This window comes from Macrobrachium nipponense, chromosome 25 (genome assembly GCF_015104395.2).
Source record: "Macrobrachium nipponense isolate FS-2020 chromosome 25, ASM1510439v2, whole genome shotgun sequence".
Classification (NCBI taxonomy): domain Eukaryota; kingdom Metazoa; phylum Arthropoda; class Malacostraca; order Decapoda; family Palaemonidae; genus Macrobrachium; species Macrobrachium nipponense.
The window spans coordinates 20530109-20555108 of record NC_087214.1 but is presented as its reverse complement, the minus strand read 5'-3'; the positions used below and the strand labels follow the sequence as shown (position 1 = coordinate 20555108).

Here is a 25000-nt window from a genome sequence, read left to right as displayed (position 1 = left end):
ATTGTAGTACCCAGAGAGGAGGAGCTTCTCAACGGGGCATCAGCCGGGTATAATGACTTGGCTGCCACTCGACGTTAATGTCACAGGGGATAGATATACAGTTACAAGATAATGAACACAAATAATGCAAAGGAAATCGGTTGTTTTTCAGTCTTTGCTGATGAACATATTTTGCCCAGATTTTGGATTCTATGTTAACTGAATTCCAATGAATTTCTGACAGCATTTCTTCCGTGGAAGGAATTCATGGAAAATGTGAACATTGTTTTCATATTTCTTAAGTTCTGTTGTTATATTGTTCCATTTTAGTTATATTTCTTAAGTTATGTAGTTATATTGTTCCATTTTAGTTGGGGACTCATAGATGTTGGGAATAACATCATGTTCTATTGCTTTGTGCAACTGATTGATTAGCTAACATTCACAAACATTAATTGTCACAGTGTCGAATATTTTAGTTTAGTTTTATGTTATATATTAAATCGTTGAACACATTCTCTCTCTCTCTCTCTCTCTCTCTCTCTCTCTCTCTCTCATAATAGAGCATTTGTGCTGGAGAGAGAGAGAGAGAGAGAGAGAGGTGTTTAGTCTTTATACATATGAGGGAGACGGAGAGATCTGACCCAATTAAGGAGGATCAAACTGGATGAAGGAGACAGATCCTTCCCCCGTGTCTCTCTTGGAGTCCTTCAGAATCCTTTGGTTTCCTTTTGGTTTGATTTGGAAGGATTTTTTATTTTTTACTATTATAAGTCAACCGATATTTGGTTTGGTCAGTGCTTGGATGGTGACCAGTGATGAATACCAGCTGTTATCTTCTTTCGTACCCATAATCATAGGAACACTAGGCGATCCCAAGATCCCTGAAAAGGAATCGAGAAAAACTAGAGGCTGAAGTAGCTCCAGGACTCATGCAGAAGAGTGTGATCCTAGAAACGGCGCACATAGTAAGAAAAGTGATGGACTCCTACGGAAGCAGGATGCAACCCGGAACTCCGCACTATAAATGCCACCCAGTCGAATTGGAGGACTGTGATAGAGCAAAAAAAAAAAAAAAAAAAAAAACAAAAAAAAAAAAAAAAATAATAATAAAGGTTAATGTCTCATTTTTATTTATATACTGGCATGACGTTTAATACCTGCTGCATTTTATCTCAGTCTCCAAATACCTTGTCTCCTATCAGCTCTTCAGTGCCTTCAATTACTTGAGTGTCACAAAGACAATATTGGTTCTATTCCCAATCGGACTCAACCCAATTCTTGGCCCTTAAAACGTCATTGTGGACCACTGGAGCCACTGAGTGGCCTTTAATAATTACGCAACGCTACGTACACACTGCACAGACCCTCATACATCTCTGTCAATTATAGGTTTGCACACTTGCATATTGCAGAAGAAAAGATTCATTCCACTGCATTACCTCGACGTAATTTTACAACTGGACTGTTCCTTAGCACTGAGCAGACTTTTACAAGGAATCCCTGTGATATCCTATTCAGGATCTGGACACAAACCATTAAAAGTGTCCTGTTCATTGATCCAGGGTCTATGCTAGCTGCTGAGCTTCAAGGTTCCATGAATCCTTCATTCCACACACCCTTGGACTCTAGAAGGGTCTCCCTAGAACCTGCAATTCCTGTTTTCAGAATTCATTTACATTTCCTATCTCTTTCTTTGTTAATTTGCCGATTCATTTTTCTTTTCTAATAACTGATATGTTTTTTGTATTTCCTATTACATTCTGCTGCTGCTTTCAAATCAACTATACAACATTCTTTGGAAGCTTCAATTTCGAATCAGTGGTCCCTATGGGCTTGTTCCATACGAATAGAGCTCGTCTCAGAATAATAATAATAATAATAATAATAATAATAATAATAATAATAATAATAATAATAATAATAATGATAATAATAATAATAATAATAAACGTAACTCCAAATCTGGGGAAGTATATTCATCCTAACACAACTTTATACCCTCAACCACCACAGAGCATCTGACAGAACAACAAAGTCACAGCCTCTGTGGCCTTCCAATTCCCTTCTCCTTTCTCCCAAAGCACCGCCGATCTCAGCAGCTGGATAAAACCGCTCATTTCTGCCGGAATTCGAAGGTCATTAAGCGAAGATGAAGATCTAAATCCCTCTAATCATCTGCAAATGAAGGTAGTTTACTGCTGATGACATCCAGGTCGCACAAAAGACAGATTTAATGTGATTTATTGCTGTGTTGCAAACATTTCATTACAACTCTCAACAGAATGAATCTATGGAGATGGTCATTTCTAAATGCCAGTTCAATTTCAAAAACTTTTTTCAAACCTTCCAGTCGATCAGCTTTGGTTTCAGGTGCCTTTCAGTACCTCAAATGTCATATTTCAGCAGTCGGGTTAACTTCGTTATCTCTGTTAAGAAAAAAAAAACTTTTACAAAAAGATGGAAATTGCCTTAGGGCAAATGAGATCATTTGCCCTATTTCACAGACAAATGAAGGCAGGAGGCCGTTGGCCGCCGTCCCTGGCGCTAATGGAAGTGTCACTTTCGGTAATCGAGACTTTGCCTCCTTCCTCTGTGAAAGTTATTTACTAGTCTCTTGCTCGTAGTATGTTCAAGCCTCTATCTCAACTTTGATTATTATTACAAACATGTTGGAAACAAATCAACGACCGGTAGTGACATCTTATCCTCTGTCACAAAAAGTTGGAAACAATCGGTGGCTGGTAGTGACATCCCATACATGCCAGAAACAAGTCGGAAACATGTCAACGACTTTAAATGAAAACAGTCTATTGGCAAGCGCTGGATAATCATATGATGCACTGGTTAGGACTACTAGTATATCGTTGACTTATTTTTGGCATGATTTTGATGTGTGCGCAACAAGTTGTTGATATTTCAGACATGTTTTACTGCAGTTTGGGCGTATCTTAAAGCTATATAGTGTATACAGGTATGTTTACTGTTAATGTATTTACATATCCAGCTGAACAAATAAAATCGGACCATAGCTTCATCTATAGGAACTAAGTTCTACCACAAATTATCCAAGTTACCTGAACAAGCATTTAGGCATTTAGGTCACCCTTAAAGTGGAATATTGCTTCTGCTTCTGGATATTGCTGACGCTGTACACGCTGTTGGAAACTTCAGACTGAAGGACTGAATGAATTTTATGGCTGAAAATGACTGGATACTTTTGTTTGATTTGTCTAAGAAGAAATTCCTTTCGTCACAGAAGAGGAGTAAGGGATATAATATCCTGACTTAAATAAAAATAAGTAGTCAAAGACATACTGGAACTTTGCAAGTGCCCCTTGCACTTATGATATGAGGCCTTGGGTGAGTTGCATTGATCCAGTAACACTTGACCAACAGAAGTCGCCGAATCTCTCTCCAAATTCATCCCAGCTTCTGAGAATCTCGGATAATTAGGGAAATCTTTCAAACGCGTAACGAGAATATCGTTGTGAACCCGTAGTACGTTTGATCATTTAGAATGAGCTAAAATTACATGGAAACATGTCATTAACATGTCGTCAACATGTCACATACACATCACATACATGCTGGATATAAGTTAGCGACTTCTTAGTAGTCCTAACCAGTGTTACATACGAGTATCGAGCATAGGCCTAAGGTTCGTTTTCCACTGACGGTGGTTGACTTGTTTCAACATGTTTGTGATATGTATGACATAAGTTGCCGACATGTTTTGATGACATGTTATACTATTATGTGGCTGTATCCATTATGGGATGAATGTCGTATATATTGTCTATCATAAAATGATTTGGATATGAGTATTAGTCTTCAACACCTGCGTGCTTATAGACAAGAATAGTTGTTCTGTTTACCTAAAATGTAGGGGAAAAAGAATCTCTCTCTCTCTCTCTCTCTCTCTCTCTCTCTCTCTCTCTCTCTCTCTCTCTCTCCTCTCTCTCTCTCTCTCTCTCTCAGATAATTAGAGATGCAAATGGACTAGGATTTCCCCAGATATTTACCGAGATCAAGTATGCTAATGACCTCAGCTGTGAATAGGTAAAATTGATCTTTACTACGTTTGCAATTTGGCGCCTAATTAAACGAAATTAAAAGTGCTGAGTGTTTGTTACATGAATTTTTCTGTCATGTATATGGCCTCGAGCTGAAATAAAAATTATTATTATTATTATTATTATTATTATTATTATTATTATTATTATTATTATTAAATATTTGAGATACGGAATACGGGCTGACTGGAGAGTTTTATTATTGTAGGATTTTATATAATATACCATGTTAGTTTATTATTTAGTTATTAAATATTTTGTAACATTGACATGTGAATGACAGACACATCGAGTCCTTTGAGAAATCTGTCGCACCCTTTATATTAGCAAGAGAGTCTTCAGAGACATTGGCAGGAGAAATTCCTTCTTTCCTTCCCACCGGAGAACCTCCCTCCTACTGGACAGAACAGGCCCTTTCCTACGCCCTCTGACCTTGTGTTCTGAGGGAGTAATTCCATTGGTGTCTCTGGCTGGAAAATTGTGCTTCTGCTGCTGTGTCGTCGGTGTCAGAGTGGGATTCGTGGAGAGGGAGAAGAGTCGAATCAGTTATTGTCTCGGTTTTATTTTATTTATTTATTTTTTTAAAGGACGGAAATGAATCTGTATTTTACAGAGGATCTGAATTTTTGGGTGGTGGGTAAATGAATCTTATGTTTTTGGGAAATGAATCGGTTTTTTAGGGGAAAATGAATTTTGTTAGGGAAAATTAATCCGTTTTTAAGTGGAAATTAATCTTTTTTTTATTTAGGGATAAATTGCCGTTTTTCAAGGGCGAAATCAATCTGGTTTTTAGGGGGAAATGCCTATTTTTTTAGGGGAAATAAATTTTTTTTTAGTATGTTAGGAAATGAATTTTTTTTTTGTTATGGGGAAAAGATTCTCTGTTTTTATTGGGAATCGAGTTTGAATTTTTGGGAATGGGACCATTCGACGCGGCCGATTTGCCGCCGACAATTAGCCACCGCCAGTTCGCCTCCGAGACGTTTTACCGCCGCCTATTCCTCACAGAGGATTATTCGCCGACGCTAATAGGTCGTTTGTTTTCATTGTTTTGATTTATTTTGTTTGGTTGTTAAATGTATTGAATAACTTTTGCAAAAAAGTCGTTTTGTTCAAGTGTTTAAAAAAAAAAATCCACATTATTTCTTTACCTAATATTTTTTTCCCAGTCTCCTTCAAGTCTTCAAAATGGAAACAGTCATTCTTAGCAAACGTGGAAAAGAGAAGTTTCAGCACGATGGCTTCATATACGTTTTTGACAAATCATCCAAGAGTGATCCAAGCATCAAATTTTGGCGCTGCGAACAAAGGGGGCGATGTAATGGACGGATCCACACCAAGAGTAGCACTGTGATAATGAAGATGAATGAACACACCCATTCTGCTTCTGCAGCCAGTGTACAAGTTGCCAAAGTGAAAGCAAATTTAAAACGCCGTGCAGAGGAATCACAGGAAGTATCTCGTGTTCTTTTATATGAATGTATAGCTGATGTGCCTTCGTCAGTCCAAGAATCTTTACCAACGTTAAGCAGCATGAAGAAAATAATACGACGAAAAAGGAATGATATTAGCCTTGCGCCAGCAAACCCTACAGATCTTCAGCAGTTGGAGATTCCAATTGCATATAAAATGTATAAACCTGATAACTTAGCAGAAGAAAATTTTCTTTTGGCCGATAGTGGACAAAGAAGTAATCGTATAATCATATTTGGACGGGAATCCTGGAAACATTATTTAGTAGAATCGACGTGGTTTGTGGACGGTACATTCAACGTAGCTCGTATTTTATTCTCTCAGGTATTTTGTATTCTGGCAAAAAAATTTGATGGAGTTCAACCAATTCTGTATATACTTCTAACAAATAAGCAACGTTCAACTTATGTACGTATGATTGAAATGGTTAAATCATTGGTACCTAATGTAAGACCGCAGTGTATCCATTGTGACTTTAAACAAGCAGCTATTGGTGCTATGAGAAAATGTTTTCCTGGAGTCAAAATAAGAGGTTGTTTTTTTCATTTGGCACAAAGTATGCATAGACACACAGCTGCAGTTGGAGCAAGTCGTCAATACAACACCGAACCAGATTTTGCTTTAAAAGCCAAAATGATACTTGCTTTGGATTTGTGCCACATCGTGACCTTGCCATCTACACGGAAGCACTTGCAGACTTTTTGCCTCAAGAACTGTTACCAATACTAGATTGGTTTGAATTTACCATATGGTATCTACACTAGGCGCGGCAGTTGCCGAATGGGCACCTTTGTTTCCCCATGATATGTGGTCGCAATATGAGACATAAAACTTTAAATGATGAAGATCGGACAAATAACCACGCAGAAGCAGCTCATCGAAGAATTGCTTTTGAACTCGGAGCTAGCCACCCAACCATATGGCAATTCATAGGAACTTTAATGAAATTACGAAAAGGAAGAGATTTATATATGGAACAGCTGATAGCGGGGCGCCCACCACCATTAAAGCTAAAAAAAATATCGAAACGCGGACGAAAGAATAAAAAAAATTGTTCTCGAATACAACGGTGAAAGAGACTCTTTGGAATATCTCAGAGGAATAGCCCATTACTATAAAATGAAGTAAAGTTTTTGTTTCTTTATTTTTGTGATTTTTGATAATTTTTTGAATTAGTTTTTTGGTGAAACCAATAAGTCATTACAATGTTGGAATATCTTGAATGATTTTGAAAATTGTTTCCTAAACCAATAATTTTTTTTTTATATCTTTATTTTGTTAATTTACACCTTGTAGTGGTAAAGATAAAATTGACTAAAATAATTAAAAGTTGTAGAGGGAAAAAACCCAAAACACATTGTATTTATATTTCTGGTGGCGAAATGACCCAAGTGACCAAAAGCTGGTGGCGAACTGGCGGTGGCGTACTGTTTTTAGTGGGAAAGTAATATGTTTTATTAAGGGAAATGATTATTTTATTTAGAGAGAACAAATCTCTTTTTATGGGGAAAGGAAATGAATCTGTTTATTTAGGGCGAAATGAATCTGGTTTTTAATGGAGAAACTAATTTTTTCAGGGAGGAAATGAATTATATTTGAGGGGAAATGATCACAGAATCCACGTGAATTCAAATCTTCAGAAGGAATTTTGAATGTTGTTCCTGGTTACATTTGTCATAGTTTGATATATTTTATTGGGGGGAGGGGGGTGAGGGGTTGGTGGATGCAGGGATTACTGTAGGGGGATACCTCCCCTTGTGTGATCTACTTGACAGCTATATTCCCTTCCAGACAGATTCCCCAATCAGTGGTTCATTGCAGGTCTTCGCTCTGACCGGGGATGTCTTACCTGATTTTCCTTCTCCTTTCTTCATCATCATCATCATCTTTCCCTGAGTCTTTCTTAGTCTATATTATTATTATTATTATTATTATTATTATTATTATTATTATTATTATTATTATTATTATTAGTATCGTAACAGCCCCTGTATTGATTTTTGAATTATAAATACTATTCCACTCGCAGTCCCAAAAGTCTAGATTAAGTATTTCTAATTACGTTCATAAATATCTCAATTATCGTCGTGATTAGCTGTGTAACTCAACAGCGAAATAATTAGCTACAAAGTATTGGGTCCAGTCTCCCAGCTACATTATTAATTAATTTATCGAAAAAAAATTCTCAGGTGATCATTAATGTGGTACCAGTAATCAACTGAAATAATTGTTGATACTAATTATTAACTTGACACAAAATTTTCTTTTCAATTCTCATCCAAAGTGAAATAATCTCATCATCAAAGAATATCTCTTGTAACCGGATTGGTTTTCTTTTGTTAAGACTAGTCATTTCAACTTCATACCATTCGATATTGGGGCCTCATTGGTTCTCTCTTGATGATTTTCAGTGCCCAATATATAATACCTTCATGGTATTATCCCATACTGTTTACATCCGTGAGTCTATATCGTGTGTCTCTGAAGGAGGACTCTCTCTCTCTCTCTCTTCTCTCTCGTCTCTCTCTCTCTCTCTCCTCTCTCTCTCTCTCTCTTTTTAATTTTCCCTTATCATTTGGAAACTTGAGATTTTTGTCTGACCAAAGAACATAGAAAAATGTCTGCTGGTTGTCAGTCAGAAAGAAGAGGGATGGAGAAATGGTCTTGAGGGATCAGAAAAGGGAAATTCTGCTCCTCTCGGGAGGAGGTTTCTTCCCAGGTTCGCAGAGGGGTGGGCTGCAGTTGTCGTCCTGGCGCTGAAGACTCTCACGAGAGAGAGAGAGAGAGAGAGAGAGAGAGAGAGAGAGAGAGAGAGAGAGGTACTCCTCCTCGTGTTTATTCTTATCCATTCCAACTCACCCTCCCCCAAATTCGAGTACATCCCGGCTAATCGGGATCCGGGCGGGCAACGTCTGGGCAGTTTCATTCCATGAAGGATGTCCCCAAGGAGGAGGAGGATGTGTTGGTGCTCGTTGTTGCCATCATTTAAAATTCCGAGGCTGTGGTAACTTTTATGGCCGGAGGCAAGATTAGATTTAGAGGCTCACCCCATTTTGGGGGACAAATTGGCCCTACGTGATTTCACCCTTTTGATGATAGTGAGGCGCTCTCTCTCTCTCTCTCTCTCTCTCTCTCTCTCTCTCTCTCTCTATTTAATTTTCCAATAGTACTTGCGTGTTTATGTTGTGAAGAATTGATCTGATTTAACTAAAATGTAGTAAAGATGGACTCTCTCTCTCTCCTCTCTCTCTCTCTCTCTCCTCGTTTCTCTTTTCTCTCTCTCTCCTCTCTCTCTTAGAATACTGTGAAGTAATTAGTATTTTTTAAGTTTATTTTATAGTTTTCAGAATGGCTTATTTGACAACATTCTCAGTGATAATTGTTATTCACTGGTGATCACCCATCCACGAAATAACCAAAGCCAGATCTGCTTAGCATTGCGGATGGAGAAGGTTAGTGGCTTAGTAGCTTGGCTCAGTAGCTATCTGGCAAAAACATTGCACTCGTGAGTGTGTTTTTGTGCAAATGAAAATGTTACAAATGGAAGGTATTCCTCCCTTGACATTTTATTGTTGTTTCTATGCTTCTTATTCGTATCTAGTTCTCGCCAAAGGTTTGGAATTCCTAAGGATTCATATCCCTCGGGATTGATGTATATTCTGTGTATATTTCCTGATGTATTCTCTCTGTATATTCCATTAAGCTTCGTAACGCCTTGCTCCGTTTTCTGTTTCCATGTCAGTTCTTCCCTCTTCTAGGAAGTTTCACATTTGTTCGGCTGAACTGATTTCCTTCTAAGTACGAATTCCAATATCTTCTTATCCGTTTTTTATCTTATCGTTCGTTTATCTCTCTCCCCTTTCGATATAAATTTAAATCTTTATATATAACTTACCCGGATGCAATAATACTCGCCATTTCTTGATTGGAAATATATCGTTAGTTCCCCCTTCTATTAATTCCCTTAAGCCTAGTCTTGAATCTGCGTGGATTTTCTCTCTCTCCCTCTCTCTATAATGCGAAGAATGACTTTGTATCTTTGCTACCCTTATGATGCAATGAGCATGAAATAAACTTGTGCCAAGACAACTAAAACGTTCGTGCATCGCAGTTACTGTTTATATGTTCATATGAAAGTTTAAACACATACATGAGTATCACTTATGTTTCTACTTTCAATTAGTACATCAACTATTATGTGGTAACACATAACTTTGAATTATTTTGCTGAAAATCGTCTCTAACAATTGAATATATCTAAATTATTTAGATTTACAAAGTATCCGCATCCTTGAGGGTATGGTCATCAAATATCTGCATCCACATCCGCAAATTTAAAAGGAATATCTGCATCCGCATCCGCAAATCCCATTTTCAAGCATACTTTAATATAGACATGGAGTTATCAATATACATCATTTTCCCCCTCTTGGAGGGGTGGTTCCATGGGTACATTTTCTGGTTAATTTACAGGTGTTTTATGGATGCAGTTGCCAGCCCCACGCCCCTGACTTTGTGCCTGAAGCTGTTTCTAAGCTTTGGCTGATTGGCTTCTTAAAGGTTGTTTTGTTAAATCATGTTAGGCTCAGGTTGCCTCAAAACTGCAGTAATACATTTCATGAACATGTTTGCAACACTGACACATCCCAAACTTGTTGAATACTTGTTATCGACTTCTTGTTAGTCCTAACCGTTGCTTCATATGATTATCCGGTATGTGCCAAAGATTCGTATTCCTGTTACGGCTGTTGACTTGTTTTCAACTTGTGATATGTATAGGATAAGTTTCCGACGTGTATTTATGACATGTTTCACTGTGGTGTGAAGAAATCATTACGTGGTTAACGAAGGGCCATCTAACCTGACTTGTCCACCCCCCCCCTCTCTCTCTTCTCTCTCTCTCTCTCTCTCTCTCTCTCTCTCTCTCTCTCTCTCTCTCTTGTAATGGGTATTGTAATCCTTTCCTTTGTCTGTTGCAGGAACCAGATAAAGTCGACCTGAATATTTATGTCTTTGGGTTTTTGTTCACTTTTGGAAAACCAAATTCACTGATACTTCTCCTAAGTTTGTTTTGGGTAATTTTTTTTTTTCAGCAGAACAGATGGTATTTCAGTTTCAGTTCAAATTTAAGTACAAAATAAAGTAACGTAAGTTGGAAAGTTGTATATATATCTCAAGTGTTTGTTTTAATTTTGGCAATCGGGAGCCCACAGAGATGACTAATGCTCTTACGACCACCGAACTAAATATGAATCATTCAAGGGATTATGATAACGAACAACAAATGACAATAGTCTAAGGGCAAATGCCGACATGCCAGAATAACACAAAAGTAAATACATAACGTTAGAGCTTAGAGTTTTCTATGTCAAAATTTGATGAGGTATTCTAAAAATTAATATTAATGTATTCTTTATTTTTATATGAACAAATAAACATGAAGTTTAATTGGTTTTTTTTATTAAACCTTTTGTTATGAATAATTCAATTTTTATAAGAAAATATAAAAACTTGGGATGGAACGAATATGTGATGGGAAATTAATGGTAATAAATAGATAACGAATGTAATTAAATGTCCAGTTTTTGCAAAACTAGGTTTGTTTTCTGACGTAAATACCATTTTACCAAGATGAATCGACAATGCTCAGTATTGTGTTTGTGGTGATGTATTGTTCTCGAGTGAGGCGATTTGAGTGAAAATACCCTACTGCAATATATACGAAATGAATATTTGATAGTTTAATTATTTGAAAATAATTTTAAATTTTATTATTCGTCTTTACTGGTGCATAGATATAGTACGTGAATTATGGTACATAAATCACGTAGCAATTCATCAGCGAATAACATCTATTTGAATGACAGGTGTCTAAGCTAATATTTGCTTTTCGTGTCTTGTGGCCAAATATAAGATAACATATTCCATTACTATTGTGAACAAATTAATTAAATGTCAAAAGTAAGGTTTTTTTAACAGCAAAGTTGTGATTGTGGCGGGAGAGTAAACGGTTTGTTTTTGTTTATTTAGTATTTTATTTTTTCTATTTATAGCCGGTTTTATGCCTTGTTCAATAGTCTCAAAAGTATGTCGACTCCAGAATTGCATAGTTGATCGTTTTCCAAAAGAAATCATCACTAAGGGGGATAGTACCATCAATGTACCTCATGCAGTGCACTGTAGGCATTACTTAGTTTTTTGAAGCGTCCCTTTAAGCGCCTAATGACCTCATAGGTCCCAGTGCTTGGCCATTGGTCTAAATTTTGTATTTCAATCCGAATTCCGAAAGAATGTAAGTTGATTTATCATCAAATTTACCGCCAAAGTTGAACAGTCTATCAGAAGATATTGGTCGATTCCAGAATTGTGTAATTTGTCTTTTCCCTAAAGAAATAAGTTCACCACTAAGTTTACTGTCAAAGTTGAACCGAGTATCAGAAGATATACTATGTTGATTCAAGACATTATACAGGTTATCGTTTTCCAAAAAGAAGTTACTTTATCGTCAATTTTACCGTCAAAGTTAAAGTGTATCAAACAGTCCTGGAACTACGGGAGTTCTGTCAGAATAAACGAGGTTTCTGTGTCATCGCTCATCCGGGATATTGTCGAGTTGGCAGGGGAAGAAATATCGTGCATATTCAGCAGAATTCTCTTGCATTCAGAAGTACATGATGGCGTCGTCTTCGGCCACGGAATTAGATTCGGTTATGTTTTTTTTTTTTTTTTTTTTTTTTTTTTTTTTTTTTTTTTTTTTTTTTTTTGTTTCTGATGGTGTTGTCTGAGGTAGTCGGTGGTTGAAAAATGCCCGTGATTTTGTATATTTTACCCTATCCTGGAGATATTGTCAGTTCTCGAAGAGTATCAGATAAAATAAAAAAAATAGGAAACAAAATCGTAGCAGCTGATTTTACTCTTGAGATGTAATTCCCCCGTCTGATTATGTTGCGTTCTCTTGCTTCCTATTATCCTTTCCTTCATTTTTCTTGGCAGGGAAAGTCGATTAGAAAATTCGGAACTTTCCACAAGTTTTCAAATCAGTTTCGTTTTGGCCGGAAAAAAGGCTAGTCATCCTGTTAGGCCCGAGAAACCTTACGCATGAGAGCAATTTCTTTACAGGTAAACGATGCAAGAGTTTTCATTTCCTTTTTTAATTTTATCTTCTAAGTCTTCCGTCGGAAAGTTGCATGTTACAAAACAGCTAATCTCCTTAATAAATACATTAGTTTATATATATATATATATATATATATATATATATATATATATATATATATATATATATATATATATATATATATATATACATATATATATATATATATATATATATATATATATAAATGGGGAAATTTTGGAAAGTGATCTATATATATATATATATATATATATATATATATATATATATATATATCTATATATATATATATATATATATCTATATATATATATATATATATATATTATATATATATATATATATATATATATAGATCACTTACAAAATTTCCCCATTTATTTATACAAAGAGTATCGGGACCTCATTTCGACAGGATTGTTTAGGGCTACTGGACGATGGGGACAAATTAGTCCTTGGAATCTTTTAACTTTTGTGAAAATCTCCATTAGATACACATGTTTAAATAGGTCATATATATGTATGTATACACATGTTGCAGTCATATGTATGTATTGCTACATACGATAGATGTGTTTAGCTAAAGTCTTATGTGCAAAAACTGTATGCTTGCATGCGCCAAGGTGTCATTCACCCTTATCCCGATACAATATTACTCCTGAAATTAATTAATGAATTTATAATTCGGACATCATTCCAGCGCATTCCAACGTCGCGAATTCCAGGTGGAGTTCACGAATCGGGTGAGACCAATTTGTACATCATGAATGCCTACACTTACCCTTTTCGAAAATGAGATCAATGCCCAGACATGCCCACACTTAGCTCTTTTGAAAACTGGATCTGTTTCCATTTAGGCCTGCACTTGGCATTTTGAAATGAAATTCATTGCCAGATAAGCGTACACTTAACTCCTCTGAAAATTGAATCTGTTGACAGATAGGCCTACAATTAACTCTCTTGAAAAATGGGCTTTATGCCTAGATAGACCTACACCTATCTTTTTTTGAAAATGACATCTTTTGGCAGATTGGCTTACACTTAAGTTTGGTGAAAATGGGGTCGTTCTCAAATAGGCGTTCGCTTAACTCTTTGGATGAGATCTATTCCCAATATGTCTATACTTGACTTTTTCTTAAATTTGGATCCATTCCTAGGTAGGCGGCCTACACTTGACTCTTTTGGAAAAATAATTATATCTGAGTTTGACCAGACCACTGTGCTGATTAATATCTCTCCTATAAAGGGTTGGCCCGAAGAATGAGATATTTTTACGTGGCTAGGAACCAATTGGTTACTCAGCAACGGTCCCTACAGCTTATTGTGGGATCCGAACCACATCGAGAAATGAATTTCTATCACCAGAAATAAATTCCTCTGATTTCACGTTGGCAGAGCGGGGAATCGAACCCTAGCCTTGAGATCAGTAGTCGAGCACGTAACCGACTCGTCCAACGAGAAACCCACTCTTTTGGAAAATGGATTTCGTGGTGCAACTTAATTTCAACATTTTTGTTTGTCGCTTGTGAATGATTGGGAGACTGAAAGCTGTCAGGATGTTCCTTTACGCTTGGTCGATCATGAAGGCTTCCGAAAAATTCATTGTTGATCATCTGTCCCTCTGAGATCATTAGGAAAACGAGAATCATTTTTAGAATTTATTTTTATTTTTGTTATTGCTCTTCTGGAAAGACCAGTGAATGACCTAACCTTATGGCAGGTCCATCAGAACTGAACTGGGGCGAGGAGGTCTTGCAAAAACAATTCTTGGGTTCCGTTAAACTTCTTGTGATTTTCTGCTACAGAATCTTTTCTTTTCCAGTTGCTGATTCCTCTGAGAAACATGACTCCTGTAGTGTTAGCGAAAGAGACATGCAGTCGTTTTACTAACTTGTAATTGGGTAGAAGTGCCCCATCATATTACTTGAAAGTCGACTGCAAAATTTCGTCACATGGACCCTAAAGGGAAATTGGGCTCCAAGGGACAAAAATGTCGCAAAATAAGTAATCTAATCTAGTACTGTGTGACGGATGGCCACCGTTGTCGACACCAGTTTTAAGATTCTACTAAAAAGGGTTGATTTTATAAACGAGTTCAGGTGATTTTAACCGAAGGTAGATAATGAGCAGATCTGAAGAACTTGGGAGTTTCCTACTTGCGAAGGAACTTGCAGCGTTTTTTTATTAACATTTTATTGTACCACATGTAGTACATACATATCATTTTGTATGTTGACAGAATTCTATAAGAAAAATGTAAACGCTCGCCTAGAATTACCTCATTTCGTTCTGGAATTCATTCGTCACTTGGCTAACAAAGAAAATTGGGACTGGGGTCGGGTCCAAGTGGCCGAAATGCTAAGGAACAGTTTTATATTTGAGCGAATTTACATTTTAATCCTGTCAGGGCCACGCAGTTGAGCATCACAAAATATTTCCGATTTTGGACTGTAGTTGATGCAACGTTTAACATCAAAGTTCAAGGTCTGGGCAGAGCTCACTTAGTAAAAAGTAGAGTAATGAATATCACTTAAACACCATCATTACTGAAAACATTAAAATAAGACACTTTTTCGAAGTCTGCCCTAAACATCCCGCATACCCAAAGGGTTGCATCTCCTTGGAGAGAGAGAGAGAGAGAGAGAGAGAGAGAGAGAGAGAGAGAGATTTCGCCGAGATGGAAAAGTATTGGAACTTGAGAGAGAAATTCAGCTCGGAAAGACCAATAAAGATTCCTCAGGATCTTCGGCTGATATCATCCCCGAGTCAGCCAGTCCCTCCTCCTCCTCCTCCTCCAAGCTGCCGGGTCCAGCAATATTGGACCGAGGATATTTAGAGGCCGAGAGAGAGAGAGAGAGAGAAATTCTGCACTTATTCGCTTTCCTCGAACTGTTGAGTGCCCGTACGTTCTCTAGACGTGGCACTGGGCATATGCAGTGTTGTTGTGTATTTGGGAATATGTATACTTGACATACGTTGAATTAAATGATGTCAATAAGGTTATTTACAGAAGATGTGCATACACAGGGTACCTACTCCTATGAACACATGGAAGTATTCCGTAAATATTTTTCATACATATGCATCTCTGTCATTTTGATTAAAGGACGAAATTATGTCTGCCCCCAGCCGACATGTGTTTTTGACATTCTATACTGTAGTGTGGACTGGTTTTAGAATGTTTGTGATATGTATGAGATAAGTCTAGCTATTCATACGAGCAAAAATACAGCTACTCATAATATGAATCGAAATTATATTTTTTTTGTATGTTCTTCAGGAATTAAAAATACAAAGAATTTTGTTTATATTCTTCAGGAATTTAAAATCTAAAGAATTTTCTTTATGTTCTTCAGGAATTAATAGTAGAAAGAATTTTCGTTATGTTCTTCAGAAATTAAAAATACGAAGAACTTTGTTTATATTCTTCAGGAATTAAAAATCCAAAGAATTTTGTTTACGTTCTTCAGGAATTAAAAATACAAAGAATATTGTTTATGTTCGTCAGGAATTAATAGTAGAAAGAATTTTGTTCATGTTCTAAAGAGATTAAAAATACAAAGAATTGATTTCATTCTTCAGGAAATCCAAAGAATTTTCTTTATATTCTTCATGAATTAAAAATCCAAAGAATTTTGTTTACGTTCTTCAGGAATTAAAACTGTAACTGTCAATTCACACTGTCAGGAAAAAAGGGAAAATTCTCAATTCGATTTCGACTTATAGTCCATTGGACTTGTATCTATGCTTTATTTAAAATGATAATAATGACAAATACAAAAGCCTGGGGTTATATTTTGCAGGAAGAGTTCTCAGGAAACTGCTGTTTCACGGCAGTTTGTGGACTTTGCTCTCTGCTGTTATGTCGGAACTTTGGACCCGAGTTGGAGAGAGGGCGCGGGAGAGGCCAGGTGGGTGGGTGGGTGGTTCATTGTCACTTAATCCATATATAAGAATCTCACCCACAGACTTTGGGCCGAAAGGTTTTTTTGAAAGTAGGTGGAAATGACGTCATCTTGTGACCTTCCTCAAGGTCATGTTTCATAGTTAAATGATCTGAATACTGTTTATGTAAGCCAGGAAAAAACATTTTTGTAGCCCACTCCGTCGGCCTTCACTTGAAAATTGGTCCTAATTCTTGATAATTGTTTCAAAATTGGAAAATAAATTGTAACATAGACATGAATATCATCAAGGTGCATTGTCCACTAGGCTGTTCATTACTCCCTTTCTTTTCCCTCTCCCTCCTCTTCTCGCCTTCCTTTCCCCTCTCCCTTTGTCCTCCCCTCCCCCCTACCCTCAATCGTCTCCTCCAAATCCATTCTAGGTCAAACGTACAGATCTGACAAGTTCATTTTTATTTTAAAGCACAATAGAGACAACCACCTGGTTGCAGTTGGCGGCAGTGTTGCATCTGCTTCTTTCCCCATCTCCCAGGGATGTTCCGATTCTCATAACCTTCCTCCTTTCAAGAGGCGTTCTTTGTTTTCTACGGGCCACTACTAGATAGAGACATAGGATTGTGTATTTTCGTCACCTCTGCTTAAACACGACAAATGAAAGTAAAATTTGCCATAAAATGAAAGTCAGTTTTGTCGTGAAGTGAAAGTTTGTTTTGTTGTCAAAAGTCAGTTGTCATCAAATGAAAACTTCTTGCATATCCCAAAGAAACTCTTCGAAGGGTTATCACAACCTCATTACACGCCTGACTGGAAGGGTGCTCGTTCGTTGCAACTTAGCATCGAGTTTTCCCCGTTTTTCTGAAAATCATCTTTTGGCTAACAAGAGAAGATTGAAAAGTGTTTCTCATGATGGGGAAATACTGTATTAGCAAAACGTATTTTTGAATTGTCTGGTGTTTGTTTTTGTTAAATGTCCACGTCTGTCATTTCGGTTGGGATAGTGGAACTCAAACAGGTCTTTGGGAATATTACAGATAATACAGTGAGCTTCTGTTAGTCTTTGCAGTATTGAGATATTTATGTAATACTGATATTCTGGGATAGGTATTTTCTTTGTATATGGATAAGAGATTTTAAGATGGTCTCTCTCTCTCTCTCTCTCTCTCTCTCTCTCTCTCTCTCTCTCTCTCTCTCTCTCCCTGGAGCCACAGGTACATCATTAGTGGAAGAAGCACCTTGATAACTCCATTAAGAGGAGGCCAATTATCTAAGCGGCAGTATCCCAAAAGAGAGTTCCTTGAGGACTCCGCTATTTTTGAGCATTTACAAGGCGGAAATAGCGATCGATTGTACATAGTATGGTGTTCATTTGAAAGAAGTGAAAGGAAGTAAAAATGGGGGAATCAAAAGAAAAGATCAGTTTACCAAAAAAGAAGAATTAATTAACAAATTATTAATATATTTTATAAAATAAAAAGTAATAAAAACTTTCTAAAGTGCAAGAAGAATTGTATATGAGGGTATTAATGCATTGCAACATTCTTTGTCATTTCGCGACACCTGTTCTTCTCAGTTACTTCATCAATATTATTATTGTATTATTTCCGTATTTTTCAAACAAAGAATATTTCATTCTTTCTGCCGCAAACGCTGTAGATTCAGATTTCTGTATCAGTTTCGCTTCAATTTCAGTTTCGTTTCTCCTCACGATACCAGTTTCTTTTTTTGACTCCACCTCCCAATTGTTAAATGATCACCCCTGTCCCCCTCACTCTCGTGTTTCCTTTGAGTGCCTTGTTCCTCTTCTACTTCTGTCTTCGTCTTTTGGAAATCCTCCCTTCCGCTTCCTCTCGAGTGTTACTCTCCAGGTCTCCAGTTCTCCTTTAGGTAACCTTATCTGGGCCTTTCCTTTCGAGTTGTGTTTCCTTTGTAACTGGAAATGTTTTTTGTCATTGTTATTTAATTAAGATTTGTTCCTTTGTTGCCTAAGTTCTTGTAATTAGCCTCGATCTTTGATATTTGTCAAGACCTTTGCCTTGTCTATCGTTGCTTAGTGTGTGTCGTCTGTCTCTTGGAATATCCGTTTCTGGATAATTTCCATCAGTTTTTGTAAATTATTATTTTGATTTTATTACTTTACTCGACAAGTTACACTGAAGGTTGTATTAATTTTTGCTGTGAGTAAAATCATTATGTTCACTTCAAGGCTTCTACAAGGTTAAGGGCTTTCATTCTGTTAATGAGTTTTGCCTCTCTCTCTCTCTCTCTCTCTCTCTCTCTCTCTCTCTCTCTCTCTCTCTCTCTCTCTCTTCCATGTACACGCATACAAAGACTGGAAAGGGTGACACTTGCCATTTATGCTGCCATATATGCTCTTCCCACCCTGGATGTGACCCACCACAGTCGACTACCCACCAGTCCCCTAATTCGCTGCTCGGGGCAAGAATGGCTATTTATTTCCTTAGAAACGGGTGGATGAATATTTTCCCTCTTCGGGATCGATTCCGAGAGACTAGTTGGGATTCCTTCTGGGATGTCTGAAGAGAGAGTGAATATAGAATGAATATTTATTTCAATTTGTACAAAGACGGAGATTTTTGTGAAGTTCGACGCATTTGATCCAAAATACATTGGCAATCCTTCCAAAGAAGATAATACCGACTTCGTAAGTGATCTACAAACCCCAAGACACTCCAATGAGTATGGAAGTGCATAACCAACCGACTTAGCGTAAGATTGTCGCAAGTCTAACATAACCAACCGACTTAGCGTAAGATTATTGCAAGTCTAACATTACCTCATAGGGCGCCTTATTATACAAGGCAACAGCCCTAATATTGGTGGCAGATTACTAAAAGAACTCTACAACGTCTTCTGAAGAAAAACCAGAATAATGAAGTATCATATCAGAAGTCTACGACGACGAAAGCAACAGATTCTTCAAGCAACTTAGCATCATCGTTTAGTGAGCGACTTCAGAAAACAACAAGAACTCTTCAACGTCTTCCGAAGAATAACGAATAATGCATCATATCAGAAGTCAACGACGACGAAAGCAGAGATTCTTCAAGCAAATTAGTATCATCGTTAGTGAGTGTCTTCAGTAGAATACTTCAAGAAACACCTGACGTGCTTCTTCCTACGGCGACGCAAGTTTCGTCTCTCATTAGAATCATTTTGGCACCAGGTGACACCAGACATTTGCTCCCCTTTCTCTCAGGAGTTGACTTCCATTTTGTTTATTTTTATTTCTTGATAAGAGCCAGAACCTTTTCCATCATCAAGGACAAATCTTTTCTGTAAAGGGGCTTTCAGCTTTTAATGTTTGTCGTCTTGATAAGGTATGTGAGCCTTGCACTTGTAATGTTTTGGTTTTTCTATTTTTTATGAGGACTGGTCTCATTGTAGCCCATGAACCCATTGCTTCTGATTCATAAGGTCCTTTGCCTGTTCCTCTTTGGGTGTTTGGGATGAAAGTGAATATGTGTGTGGAATTCTGTTTACATTGAAGTAGTGAGAGCACTCTCTCTCTCTCTCTCTCTCTCTCTCTCTCTCTCTCTCTCTCTCTCTCTCTCTCCTCGTCTCTCTCTCTCTATTTACTTCATTTATTTATGTAACACCTAAATATTTTCTTTACGACATGCATATCTCGTTGTATTTTTCATTCACATTCGTTACTCCATTTATTAATTGGACTGACGACTTAGTTAAATGTTTCCTTCATCTTGGGAATTGAATATAAAAAGGATTTCATTATCTCCCCTTCTCTGCTGACGGAGTTAATCCCTCTCGCTTATGAAATCGTAAGCTTTTAATGCTCCTCCTCCTCTCTCATCTCTCTCTCTCTCTCTCTCATCTCTCTCTCTAACCTCTCTCTCTCTTCTCTCTCTCTCTCAGGTAATATAAGGGAATAGTAGGTATTCGAAAATATCCCCTTGCGTTGACTCTTAAAATTGAGGCAAACTCAACTAATGCAATTTTCAGAGAGATCAGGAACGTATCATTACCAACAAAAATATTTTTTTCTTGGATATTTTCTCATTCGTGTATTTAAATCCATTCCAAGTTTTTGTATATATCGTGGGCTTTGTGACTTTTTATTTCTGTTTTATAAATCTTTAGTATGTAGGTAACACGAAAGACCATCACCACAAAGTAAATATGTTGTACAGACTCAAATGCATAAAAGGTAACTCAAAATCAACAAGGTAGTCAAGAGCATAAATTAAAGCCTGTTAATTAAAACTGGACAGACCGATGAAGACGTTTATCTCCACTGATTATCTCGTTCACACAGGAAGAGTAAGTTTTCAATCCAATATCTGGGTTGAACTATCCTAACATATCCTTTAACAAAGAGAGAGAGAGAGAGAGAGAGAGAGAGAGAGAGAGAGAGAGAGAGAGAGAGAGAGAGTGAGATTTTGTTGTCATGGGGCGTTTGTTTCGCCAAGTGTCTCACGTAACCAAACAAAACACGGTGAAGGTGCGCGATGAAACGCGATCATTGTTCGGCGATATTAAATTGGAAATAGATATTAAAATTGCGAATGAAACAGCAACAACAATAGTTCCGAAATAAAATTTTGGGCACAATTTGTTGGTCCCCCAAACACTTGGTGCAATGCTGATACTCTTTCAGAAAAAAAAAAAAAATAAAAAAAGGAAATAGAAATAGAACGAAATTCGGGCAGTTATTCTTGTCCGACATGAAAGGGTCAGGTGCCAGTTCAGGTGTAAATGACAACAGTGTTGCCAACACCCTCCCCCCCCCATCATCCACACCCCCCCACCCCCCGCTTCTCCCAGAGTCATGATGACAAAGAGTCGATATGTTCCAGGAACACACTTCCAGCCATTTTGTCAATTGTTGCGAGATTTTAGGGATGGGATCAGTTCATGATATTATTTCCTGTTTGCTATCTTCTTTTGACCATCCCAGGTCACTAAGGTTCTGGCTGACGGATGTTGCATTTGGCCAACATAGTAGGTCGTGCTCGATGGGCGTCTCATTATTTCCCCAAAACACGGGAACCAATGATGTCTTTTGTCCCTGGCTTCGGGGAATACTTCCAACGGCAACAGCTGATTTCTGGATCACGCTGCACATGAATGCATTAGGATGGGCACCTAATTCCCCTGGTGGAGAGAATGTCCCCTGAGGGGGGGGTGTTAAATTCCCTTTGTGGTAGGGCTAATTCTCTACTAGGTGGTGGGGCAGATTCCCCAGGGGTTGATGAAAATTTCTCGGGTGATACGGAGTAGGCCTTAGGTGGTGGGGAAAATTCACTGTTGGGGAAATTCCTTAGATGGGTAAAATTCCAAGCATGTGGTGGGAAATTTTCTCAAGGTGGTAGGGAAAATTTGCCAGGTGATGTGAAAAATTCCCTAGATGGGGAAATTCCCCTGTTTATATGGAACGCCGTAGAGTACTCGCCCCTGTGGGGAGAAAATAACTAATGTTCGCGTCTAGAAATTGGCGGTAAAATAGCAAAGTTATCCCTCATGTTCAGGTATAACTTTCAGTCTAATCTTGTTGCAGAGGAAGAGAAAATAAACCTTTGCTAACTCTTCAATCAAGGAGTCTTCTCACCTTCAAGTGTTCCAGTGGTGGGCAAATTCATTCCTGTTTTCTCTCTCCCCTGAATTTCATGTGTATCGGTTTTCTTCTTATTTTTTATCACCTCTCTCTCTCTCTCTCTCTCTCTCTCTCTCTCTCTCTCTCTCTCTCTCTCTCTCTCTCTCTCTCTCTCTGTCGAAAATATTCTCTGATAGGCAATAAAATTGTGAACGAGTGTTCCAGGGAGAGACATTTGATTGGCGTGTCCGATGGACAAATGTTTCCAGATAAAACCAGGTTTTAGTGAGCCTTCGAGACTTGCATTTTTCCTGTCCATTTTTCCGTGATTTCATTGTTGGGTTTGGAATTTCTTTCTTCTGTTATCTGTGTTCTTCTCCGTTTTCTTGTTTTGGCATCTTCTCCTGGAACCGTCTTGCATCGTCGCCATTACAACATTGCTTAGGACGGCAGTGTCTCAATTGTTTTCTTAAATAAATTTTTGGGGAAATGTGTCAAACATTCTTACCAGTAAAAGCAGCCTCTCCATTCACTACTGTTCTTAAGACCACATCGATTTCTAGAACCTGTGAAACCTTCCTTTGCTTTTTAGATTTTTTCATTTTTTCACGTAAATTATGCCTGCAGATAATATGGGACCACTGTATACATTTTTGCCTTATGGCCACGGAATTGTTTGTGTTCATTTGCGTATATTTGTGCGTTTATATGTGACACTAAGCTGTTTTTGTGGAAAAAAAGCTGGCTTAGCATTTTTATTGTTACGTGATATTTGAGAGTAATTGCTGAACCCGTTGCTTCTTACTTTAGAAATTCTTCTGATTAAATCACGATTTGTCCGAAAGAGATTTATTAGGTCAGGTACCACTAGGCTCAGCCAACAAATAGCCCTTCTCTCTCTCTCTCTCTCTCTCTCTCTCTCTCTCTCTCTCTCTCTCTCTCTCTCTCTCTCTCTCTCTCTCTCTCTCTCTCTCTCTCTCTCTCTCTCTCTCTCCCCGTGTATAGGTCCATAGGCCTAAATCATCTTTCTCGAAAAACATTCAGTAAACGATAGACTTTGAAGTGGTTTCCATTGTCAGTGTCCCTGAATGACAACAGCTGAGGGATGGGGGCAGGTCATTCCACTCACACCTGACACCTGGCCACCACACCGCTCTCCGTTGCCAGGGTTTTGTCGCTCTTACTTTTATTGTTGCTGTTATTGTTGTTGCTGCCGTCATAAAAGTATGCACACTCAGTGTATCCTTCACGACTCTCAAGAGGAGGAGGAGGAGGAGGAGGAGGAGGAGGCTTGAAGCTGATCTTTGATATAATCCATCCTCAAGTCCTAAAGCATCTGTCTTCTCTTAAATAGTAATTACGGCTGTTGTAATTCCCTTTTCTTCTTCTTCTTCTTCTTTTTTTTTTTAAGATTTCACGCAAGGAATTTCGTATTAAGTTAGGCATGCATTACTTTAGAATTACTCTCGTAATAATTTATTTTTTTCAGCCAAATTTGTTGCCTAAATGTTTCCTTTTTTGTGTGTATTTTGCTCCTTTTGTATATCATTACCATCATCATCATCATCATCATCTTCACGATTTAGCAACATTCCCAGAATACTTTTTTTGCTTTTTTGCCCCAACGCTTCACTAAATTAAGAAAATATATATATAATTACGCCTTGTAATTATATATATATTTTCTTAATTTAGAGAATTAAGTGGATCCTCCTGGTCACACACTGTGACAGCAGCAATGAGCTGGAATTCTCCTTCCAGAGAATCGAGACCAATGAAGAGTTTTCCTTTCGCCGAGTTCATTAATTAGTTGGTTGAAATCCTTCTCCGGCCACAGTTACCCTTCAGTTAAGAGTTTGTCTTTGCAGATCCAGCAAGTGGATCCTCCTGGTCACACACTGTGACAGCAGCAAGAGCTGGAATTCTTCCAGAGAAATCGAGACCAATGAAGAGTTTTCCTTTCGCCCCGATTCATAATTAGTTGGTTGAAATCCTTTTCTCCGGCCACAGTTTACCCTCAGTTAAGAGTTTGGTCTTTGAGATCAGCAGTGGTGATTCTCTCTCTCTCTCTCTCTCTCTCTCTCTCTCCTTGATTTGGGCTCTCCATGGGAAGGACTTTGGCGTCCTTCTAAGCAGCGTTTGGTAGGGATCAGTTATTCTCAGCTATCGATACGTGTATGAAGATGGCTATGAAATTGTTTATTGAGAATATATCTTGTACTCGGGAATTTCCAGTGTTTTAAAACAACGAGATATATAGTAGTTTGTATATATATATATATATATATAATATATATATATATATATATATATATATATCTATATATATATAATATATATATATATATATAATATATATATATATATAATATCTATATATATATATATATCTCTAATAAAAGGAGCCCATAAAAACACCAAAACAATGAGATAGTAGAGAGAAAAGTACTATATTTCAGAGACTGCTGTCTCTCTTCAGGTATATGAATGAGAAAAGTTTACAGAAAAGGTGGTGTTTATACCAAGAGATTCGTCCACAAGTAAGCCAATTTAGGTCACCCCGCTGATAATCTTCCTTTAATCTTCTTAAGCGTTGGTTGAATGAACACTGCGTCGACGATGTCTGATGTCCAATTCCCTTTTGAGATGTTCATTACCTGCTTCTCTTTTATTAAGGCCGATTCCATCATTTGACTCTTGTACCGGCAGTTGCTGCTATAAATTACACGTGACATATTCCAGTTTATTCTATGGTTATGTTCATTTATATGATTGAAAATAGCCGAATTCTGTTGTCCATACCTAACTGACCGTTTGTGGTTGTATTAATCTCTGGGGAAGGTTGGATTTACCTGTA

General features: G+C 37.5%; 1 protein-coding gene across 1 annotated transcript in view; it reads right to left on the bottom strand.

The window, feature by feature from the left end:
* LOC135199012 (uncharacterized protein DDB_G0286379-like) overlaps positions 1 to 25000 on the bottom strand; it is a 74465-nt gene that overhangs the window by 26872 nt on the left and 22593 nt on the right. Inside the window, exons 2-3 of the mRNA XM_064226927.1 lie at positions 23275 to 23445; positions 18341 to 18501 (exon numbers count right to left, since the gene is read on the bottom strand). Coding sequence (XP_064082997.1) covers positions 18341 to 18501; positions 23275 to 23445 — 332 coding nt within the window. The remainder of the gene's footprint in view (positions 1 to 18340; positions 18502 to 23274; positions 23446 to 25000) is intronic.